Raw genomic sequence first — 10,000 nt, forward strand, 5'->3', positions numbered from 1 at the left:
CTGTCAGCCTCAGTCATCCTCAGTCAGCCTAAGCCAGCCTCAGTCAGCCTCAGTATCAGTCAGCCTCAGTCAGCCTCAGTCAGCCTCAATCAGCCTGAGTCAGCCTCAATAAGCCTCAGTCACCCTCAGTCAGCCTCAGTCAGCCCCAGTCACCCTCAGTCAGCCCCAGTCAGCCTCAGTAGCCAGAGTCAGCCTCAGTCCGCACTGGCAGATTTGAACAAACACTCTCTTAGCTCTCAGACGTGTGAAGCGTTCCCTGTCTTTAGTCAGGTTGTTCTGTTTAAGCTCCTCCTCCTGATTTCACTCCACAGCTCGTTTTAATGGTGAACTACAGACAAAATGCATGAATGGCAGCAGACTGGGAGGTTGTTGCTAGGTTACGGGTAGATCTCAGGTGGTAGTTAGGGAGCAGGTGGGTGGTTGCTAGGAAACATTTCCCAGCTAAACTAAGTGGATAAGTTGAGTTTACAGAAACAGGACATGTGTTTATACTTTAGAGCTCCGCCTTCATTTCTGACCTTCACAACCCTGATGAGGATCTTCAGCTGGTAGAGGTGGAGCTGCAGGTCCATGCGGTCGGTCAGCCAGGTCCCGATCAGGTTCATGGTGCTGCTGTACCATTGCTGGGACACACAGAAGATGAAGAGCAGCTCGTTAAGCTCAGAGCTCTCACACACACACACACACACACACACACACTTCACACAGAGACATTTCAACACTCCACACTGATCCACAGCATGAAGATTACAGCGTGTAACACGTCAACACTGCTCCTGCTGCGTTTGGCAGGAAAACAAGACGATGCCAGAGATTGAGAGCATGGAGACACAGACTGAAGGGAAGAGCCAGAGGGACAATGGAGTCCTCCGCAGAGACGCTCGGGCTCTGGAGACGTCAGGTCCACCGTCTCGTCACGCTGGCAGACAATGACAGACAGTTGGGAGACGCCCATGAAGTTTTCTTGCCTTGGACTGTTTCTATTCTGGTCATGAGGAGCAATCAGAAGGTCCTGTGGGCTCAGAAGCTATTTAGGTCTGCCAGAGAACTTCAGGGGAACCCAGCAGCCAAGGAAGCGTCAAATAACAGAGATCCTAATAAAGATCTGATGATGCTCCTGGCTCACGTCCACATGTTCTGAGATCGTCCTTCGCTCACAGATCTACAGGCGTTTACCCGTCAGACGCCACCGCAGCAATCTGCAGCAGCGTCCATCAAACTGGAGGGCAACAATTAACAAAGCACTTGAATAGCAGCAACAAAAGTAGAAAACACACACACACACACACACACACACACAGGTCAGAGGTGAAGAACAGAATTGATGATGAAACATCAAAAAGATCAATAAAAATCTGACTTTGTCTTCAGATTCACTGCAACATTCTGACAAGTTTACTTTCAAGGATACAAACTCCCCCTTTGGCACACACACAAACACACTCACACACACACACACACACACACACACACACACACACTGGCCCGTCGTCTCGCGTTAGCATCAGGCGGCGTCGGTCATTATCCATCAATTAGAGCGAGCGTCCACAGAGGAACATCTGCAGCCTCTCGCTCTGAGCGGCTGTCAGAGCCAAGGTGACACCTGCTGACACGCCGCTGCTCACTTCACACGCCTCACACCACTTAAAGGTACACTGGGATGTAGGTAACCATGGCAACGCCACCAAAACATCACGCTGACTTATCAGAGACTGAGAAGATAAACTGATCGTATAAACATCCCATAATAACGCTGACCTTTGACCCCAAACCCTCGTGATTGTTGCTTTGGTTACTAAGGTGGTTCTAAGCGGCTGCTAAGGTGTTTGTGGGGGTTGCTAGGATGCGCCCAGTAGCTATTTAGTTGAATTGTATCATAAACTTAATTAAATTGCAGAGATTTGACTTTGGGGCTTTTTGCTTCGTCCCTCAAGAATCCACAAAAACAACAGAAACATTTTTGTATATTTTATAGTCATATTAGTGGAAAGAGCCTCCGAGCTGGACCCCAGACCTGCTGAAATAAAGACCTGGGGTCCAGCAGGTCTGGGGTCCAGCTCAGACCCGAGGCCCTCATGTAGGTCAGGCAGGGCTTGGCTGGTGCTGATTGGTGGATCTGCGCTGGGGTGAATCAGCCAGGCGATCCGCTGCCAGCAGCTTCCTGTCGCTGTTTGTGCCTGTGAAGGTTTCGGCGAGGCAGCAGCAGGCCTGTGATCTCGCCCCGAGCACGGCCCCCTGCCGAGAGGCCAGGCCTGGAGCGACTGGCTGACTGCTCTCCCTCCATCATCAGCCTCTCCTCCTCCTCCTCCCTCACGTCTTCCTTCCCTTTAGACACCATGTCACATACTCCCATCTGCAGCCATTTTTTTGCAGCAGCCATTTTGTGTCTTGTCCTCGTTTACTCCGTTGCTTTGTATTAAAAAGGCTCGGAAGTTTGGTCACAAGTCTCCTCGCAGCCACGACTCGCGCCATCGCACACGTGACGCCTGAACACACACACACACACACACACACACTGCCTGCAGGCTGCACAGCACAATCTACAGCTTCATGAAGTTTGATAAGCTCAACTTTTAAGCTTTTTATTCAAGTAAATCACAATCTGTTATTCATCTGAAACATTTTCCTTTTAAAGCACTTTTAAAGTCATTTCATGCTTTTGAAACACTCTGAACTGCCCTGGTGTCTGAATGTTGCTATGGAAATAAACTTAGTGGCCTTACCTACGTTTATAGAATCACTCAATCAATCAATCAATCAATCAATCAATCAATCAATCGGTCCATCAATCTTTCCTCTCTAACTACATGTGTGTCCATACCTAATTAGAACTGAGTAAAGAGTCCTAACATGAGACAACCATGTCACGTGTGACTCTGGGCGCCGTGTGACCCTCTGGTTACCATGGTGAGCATCAGTAATGGAGGTCAGAGGTCGTCACTGACAACAGAACGTCACAACTGACCAAACACACGAGAGACTCTCATTACAGAGAAGATGAGCCAGATCCAGGAGAAGAAGAAGATCTCCACCCCTGATTTCATTCATCTGGACCAAAGCACGCGTTTGGCCTTGGTGGAGGGATGAAGTTCAGCGGTGCACTTTGTTCTTTCAGTCCAAACTTCTGAGGCTCTTTGCTCACTTGACTCAGTTTGCCATGGTTACCACGTGGAGTGCAAACTGCTTCTTTGCCCTCTCCTCCTCTCCAAATGTCTCTCTTGACACCATCTCTTCACCATCTCTTCACCTTCTCTGACACATTACTAACTATGTCATCTCCTCTAAACAGCTCCCTCAGCTCCAAAGTGGCCGCACGCATGCAAAAGCCACAGTTTCCCTCCCGGCCCCCCCGGGGGGATGCGTGACGGCCCCTCTGGGCAGGATTAAGACGCGCGCACACGCATCCACATGTTGATGAAGTTGAAGGCCACTTTGATGCTCTGCCAGGCTGCTGAAGTGAACAGTGATGGCCCCGTTTGCTTTGTTCCTCTTGGCACAAAGTAACAAAAGAAAATCATCAGAACAGACGCATTGAGCCCCAGCGCTCCTTTTTAGGCTGCGCGGGGATCAGCGGGGGGGCGAGCGCTCGCTGACAGCCAAAACAAGCGTAATATGGCTCTGAATACATAATGCCATAACCCGACAGGGATCAAATCTGTGACACTAACGAGTTCCATCTGAAGCTGAGGCTCCATTCCTTCAGCTGGGCTACACTGTAAAAAGACACAAAGCCACTTCCTCTGAGACGTGTGTGTGTGTGTGTGTGTGTGTGTGTGTGTGTGTGTGTGTGTGTGTGTGTGTGTGTGTGTGTGTGTGTGTGAGTGTGTGTGTGTCCAGACCACAATAAGGGAAAGGATCATGAACATGCTGGACTGTAAGCTGCTTTGATCACTTCACTGTTAGATGATTGATCTCTTATTCAGGTTTGATTCTCTGGTTCAAACGATCGCTCTGCACTTTGGTACCTTTATGTTATTCTATGTTGTTATTTGTTACAATCTACAGATGTTCACCATCTTGCTCATGTTACCATAGAAACCACCTGGTGACCTGAGCCTCCGCCTGATCCTGATCCACCCGATCACCAGGACAGGAAATGAACCAGGAGCAAAGAGTCCAAACTCAGGGCCTCCTGTGATGTCATAAACCTGTCAATCACTTTCATTCACTCAAAGAGACTTTATCTTCCTGATCGGGACCTGAGATTGTGGATCGATCGATCGATTGATTCAATCAGACGGATCAATAACCAGGTGAGGACCCATCCAGAGACCTGGTCCAGATGTGGCCCAGATGTGAAGAGATCAAGTTCTGTACTTCACCAAAAAACAACAACAACCCAGCAGCCTCAGAAACCAGCTGGAACCGAGCACAACCATCTGCCAGCGCCTAGCAACCACCTACACCATCTTAGCAACAACCTTAACAACTATGTAGCCACTTAGCATCCAAAACACTGGATTGTGTGTGGAGATTTTTTATAGTGTATGTGTGTGTGTGTGTGTGCGTGTGCGTGTGTGTGCGTGTGCACCAATCACCTCACGACATGCTGATAAACCCCTACCTATACACACACACAAACACACACACACACACACACACTCCCACACACGCTTACATACATCTGTCAGCCCCCCACCCCCCCCCCGCGCCCCTTTTCAGTGAAAGCTGGGAGACCTCCTGCCCCCATCTGACACCAACCCAACCCCACCAACCACACACACACACACACACCTCTCATGTAAGCCAGCATTCACACCCAGGTCTTCGCATGTACCAAGAAGCTGTGGCACTTGGCAGGGGGGGTTGCCACCAGCAGGATGTGCCACCCCCTGCCCCCCCCCCCCCCCCCCCCACCTACTCACCTCCTTCATGACCTTTATGCATACATTAGCCCCGTCGCTCTGCACAGAGCGGCGTCGGCCTGGTTCGACCTCCTTCCTCTCATCTTATTTGTGACCCAGATCTGCATCCCACTGAAGCACAAACAATGGCGGCGGCGGCAGCGGCGTGATGACACCGATGAATTCAGTTTGACGCCTCAGCAAAGTGTGGCAGAGCTGAACGTGTCGCTCTACTTTCCTCCCTCAGGTTAGACTCTAGTTTACACTCACTCACTCACTCACTCACACACACACACACTCACTCACTCACTCACTCACTCACTCACACACACACACACACTCACTCACTCACTCACTCACACGCTCACTCACTCACTCACACACACACACACTCACTCACACACACACACACACACACACTCACTCACTCACTCACTCACTCACTCACTCACACACTCACACACTCACTCACACATACACTCACTCACTCACACACACACACACACACACACACACACACACACTCACTCACTCACTCACTCACTCACTCACTCACTCACTCACTCACTCACTCACTCACTCACTCACTCACTCACTCACTCACACACTCACTCACTCACTCACACTCACACACACTCACACACTCACTCACTCACTCACTCACTCACTCACTCACTCACTCACTCACTCACACTCACACACACACACACACACACTCACTCACTCACTCACTCACTCACTCACACACACACACACAGCACCGCAGGAGCTCTGCAGGATTACGAGCGGCCTGCTTGCTCTGCCTCTGCTGCTCTGTGGCGTTCAGTAGAAAGTGTGAGGTCATCAGAAGACGATCAGACATGAGAGCAGCACTCAGGCCTCAGGTCCACATTCGGATTCTGAAGAGGATTCCTACCCTTGGGAATGTTTGGCTCAGTCACAGTCACAGAGTCATGGAGATAAACAAACAGCACCTTCAACCTGATCCTCCCTGAATCAGCTGATTGACCGCCTCGGGATGGCAGTAGCTCAGTGGGTAGAGCTTCCGCTTGGGAACCGGAGGGTCGCCGGTGCAAGTCCCTGCCAAGGTGCCCCTGAGCAAGGCACCGAACCCTCAATTGCTCCCCCCTCTGCGTAGGGTGGTGATGTAATGTAAGTCGCTTTGGATAAAAGCGTCTGCCAAATGCTCGTAATGTAATGTCTTCACTTCTTAGCTTCACCTTTGACCCCTCCCTGGTTTTCCCAAACTTCTGGAACAGTTCATTTTCCCAAAACCTTTCCAGTCTTATAAAGCACATGTTCTAAAGTCTATCAAACCTTAGTCTGGTTTCCATGAGAACAGAATGAGAATGTAGAGGTGCTTAAACACTCTGGCAGAGCCCACAGAGCCTCACAGGTTCAGAGATGTTAAAGTGTTGATTCCTGCGGTCACCACACTGAGGAGCGGCTCCATTAGTATGCCAATGCTCTGGAGATACAGTAGAGCTCACTAATCCCGCTCAGTGTGCATGGAGGTGGTGGCTCAGACTGGTGAGGAGAGCAGCTCAACTCAAACCCTCCACTCTGTTTGTTTCCTCCGTTCTCTCAAAACTCAACTGAATTGTAGAAATGTAAACAAATAATTACATTTGTTTTCTTTCTGTAATACTTTTCACTGATAAACATTTTCATTCGGGACCCTCTGGGGCTCTCTACAGCATAGGTCAGCTCAAAACTTATCAATCAACCCCAACGCAGCTTCATCTGCCATCATGCATGAAGCTCTTTACTTTTCTTTTTCTTTTTGAAAAAACATTCATCAAACTTCTGCCCACCGCAGAGATGTGTACGCTGTTGGGCTCAACATTTTTCAATCAACCTCCTAACCCTGAAACACGCAGCAAAGAGAAACAATGAATCAGAATTGATCGCTGCTGATTCAGATCCGCTTTGGTTGAGTTCAGCTCAGTGTGAACGACAGAGACTCACAACAGATTCAAGTCTGTATTGTCACTATGTGTGTGTGTGTGTGTGTGTGTGTGTGTGTGTGTGTGTGTGTGTGTGTATGTGGCAGCCAGCTGTGTGTGCAATTAGCAGGAGGCTGGAATGATGATTGGTGGCGCAGAAACCCTAATGCCCAGTGACAGGCCTCATGTGAAGGAGAAGGAATGCTGCTGAGCTCCATAAAGCAACGCTACTCTGTTTCCCTCCACACACACACACACACACACACACACACACACGCACACACACACACACACACACAGAGGATAAGGTGGTGTGGAGTGTGGCTGCGGTGGACAAAGAGCCGCTCTAATCCTACCTGCTCAGCCTATTCTCGTCCTCGCCGGCTCAGCAGCACATTGATGACGACACTCAATTACCATAGTAACCCACACTGCAGGTCTGAGCCCCCCAGGACCCCCGGGACCCCCAGGACCTCAAGGACCCCCAGGACCCCAGGACACCCGGGACCCCCCACCTGTCCAGCTCCACGCTCACCTTACCTACGCATGTTGGCATCAAACTAAAGCTCAAAACTCTAAACTACATCTGAACTCTGAGACCCACAGGGAAATGTGTTCTTCTTCTACTGAGCTGCTCCTGCCAGCCAGCATCTCAGATAATACCTGGTGGTTCAGTCCCTCAGTCAGATGGTTCAGTCCGTCTTGATCTCTCAGCAGAAACTAAAGTCGAACTCTCCAAACATGTCTCAGAATCAAACTTCTTGTGTTGTGAACTCTCGGACTCCTGCTTCATGAGAAGATAAACATGTTGTTGTATGATGTAGACTTTTAGTTTGAAGGTGCTGAGGTCAAGTTTCAGACTGAGCGAGCTCGCCGGCACCAAACTGTTCCGATTGTGCCGGCGACACAAAAGGTGAGCGGCGGCCCAGCACAGCTGGTACGGCCGAGAACAGGCTCAGCGGGCAGCGCCGCGGCTAACGCATTAGCCAGACAGCTGGTTAAGAAGGCCGGAGCCAACAAGCGAGAGGACGGCGGCGAAGCCTCACTGGAGCAAAAGTAAATGTTTACGCCGAGTTTCCTTTTCACAACGGCGATCGGGCTCTCTGACAAAAGCCGGGGCTCCTCGTGCTCAGAGTGATCCCAGCCAACAAGAGAGGCCAAACAAGAAATAACTTCATAAAAACACAGCGTAGTCAGGGGAGGGGGGGGGGGGGACGGACAGGGGGGACATGCCAGGCCGGAGGGGGGGGGAGGGGGGAGGGGGGGTGGGGGTGCATGTTGTGAGGAACTAAACAGTTGGAATTACGCTCAGCGACCGGTCATTGAGTAAACACACAATGAGCCACAGAAAAGCTCTGTGGTCGACACAAAAAGGGAAAAAAGCGGCGGCCCTGAGAAAAGTGAGCCATTCTGCTCACAAAGAGCCGCTTAGAGGGAGGAGGGAAGGACAGAGGGGCCGGGAACACTCAGGGCTCGGGGGGCTCTATGGGGGGAGTGGAAATGGAATAAGCCAGCAAGCACTTGAGGGTCCCGCCGAGCACCTGAATGGGACGGAGGGGCGGAGCGGCAGAGGGGGGTCCGGGGAAGGTGAATGGACGGCTTTTTGGGCCCAATTTGTCTCCTTTCACCCCGCTTGGCCCGGCCCGGCTCTGACAGATGTACAAAGAGGGAGCGGCGCTGGGCCACTCATCCACACTCGGCCCCGAGCAGCTGTCACTTTTGTCAGACGAGTTAATCAAACAAATGCCAACGTACCCCCTTTCTGACAGGCCGAGGGGAAGGAGACCCCGAGAGATGACATGTGTGTCCTCATCAATAAAAGCAGCAGGAGTCCACTGAGGACACCGCTCCATTAAAGCTCCATTTCCCTCAGGGCCGGCCGCAGCCTTTTCAGGGCCCGAGGACAGAGGGGGCTTCAGGTGGCCCCTCACAGGTCACAGCCTCTTCAACCAGGAACTTTACTCAGGAAAACTCCTGAAGCTTTCAAAAGCATCTGTTAACATCTGGTGTGAAGGTTGGAGGCAGTTTGAGCTCCATGGTGGACCTGCAGGTGCAGGATGGACCCGGATGGATCATCCACCAATCAGAAACCATGAGGAGCTTCAAACATCTGGATTTTCTTGGAATCGTTTTCGTGAAGGAACTCTGAGTTTGATCATTTAAGAAAGTTGTCAGTCAGTCCTTCTTCTTGGACTGAGCTCATGGCAGTCAGCATCTCATATAATACCTGGTTTGTATCAGCAGAGCTGCAGTCATAAATCTAGAACCTTTTCCGTTCAGTCCGTCTTGATTTAACTGAAGTCAAACTCCTCCTTCTGCGGCGCCACCCAGTGGACAGACTGGGTCGGCTCTGTTGTTTTTCTTGTCTTTGTGTTAAAAGCAATGGTTGGTATTTTAGGCCAAAGTATGATCGGACCCAGGAACCGGGTCGTCCACCTGAGGAACCGGGTCCACCTGAGCTTCACTGATGAAGAAGACCATGAAACAAGAGGATTAGTTTAAACAAGATTTGTATTAAAGATAGAACTGAGTAAGGAGTGAGACAGCTCCTGCTTCTCCTTCCTGAGGCTTTGCTTCTCTAAATGTTTCCTCCCAGCAGTGCTCAGAGAGCCGAGGGAGGATTTATGTGTGAAAGAAACGAAGCGGAGGAACAAAATGCTCTGCGTCCTGATGAAGGCTCTAAGCTGCTTACAGACTTCATTAAACGGAAGTGAAACCTTTTCAGAGTCCGGCTTCAACAGTCACACAGTCTGAGCCGTCCGCTCGCTTTGCCTTTTTTATTATTCTGACCCGGCTCTATTCTCTTCCTCCCTGTGTAATCCCTTTACACTCTCTAAAGAGATTACAGCCCACAGAGCTGAGCCTGAGTCATTCTGTGCAAAGATCAATCAACACGCCGCTGAACTCAAACTCTGAGAAGAACATTTCTTCCTGATAAAAGACAAAATATTCATGTTTACAATTTAACAGCAAATTTACATAGAAGGGGGACACGGCCTTTAGTAACTATGGTAACACCAGGTCCTGTTATCATCAGCTGAGCTGAGTCACGTTTTGTCTGAATGCTCTATTAGAACACGATGAGGCTCAGTTCCCTGTTAGAGACCAAACATGTGATGAAGAGCTGCTCATCTTCATCACTGACCTCACTCACATCATTCTTCAAACACGGCTGACTGACTGACTCCTGGCCTCTCTTGTTTAGAGTCA

At 50.2% G+C, this 10,000-nt stretch overlaps 1 protein-coding gene across 1 annotated transcript in view; it reads right to left on the reverse strand.

The window, feature by feature from the left end:
* The window catches only part of LOC142990536 (calcium-dependent secretion activator 1-like), a 16,361-nt gene that overhangs the window by 1,742 nt on the left and 4,619 nt on the right, over window positions 1-10,000 (reverse strand). Inside the window, exon 2 of the mRNA XM_076140347.1 lies at window positions 519-623. Within this exon, the coding sequence (XP_075996462.1) occupies window positions 519-623 (105 nt within the window). The remainder of the gene's footprint in view (window positions 1-518; window positions 624-10,000) is intronic.

The sequence above is a fragment of the Genypterus blacodes genome, unplaced genomic scaffold, assembly GCF_046128005.1.
Source record: "Genypterus blacodes isolate CSIRO-AG114 ecotype Tasmania unplaced genomic scaffold, CSIRO-AGI_Gbla_v1 ptg000584l_1, whole genome shotgun sequence".
NCBI lineage: Eukaryota > Metazoa > Chordata > Actinopteri > Ophidiiformes > Ophidiidae > Genypterus > Genypterus blacodes.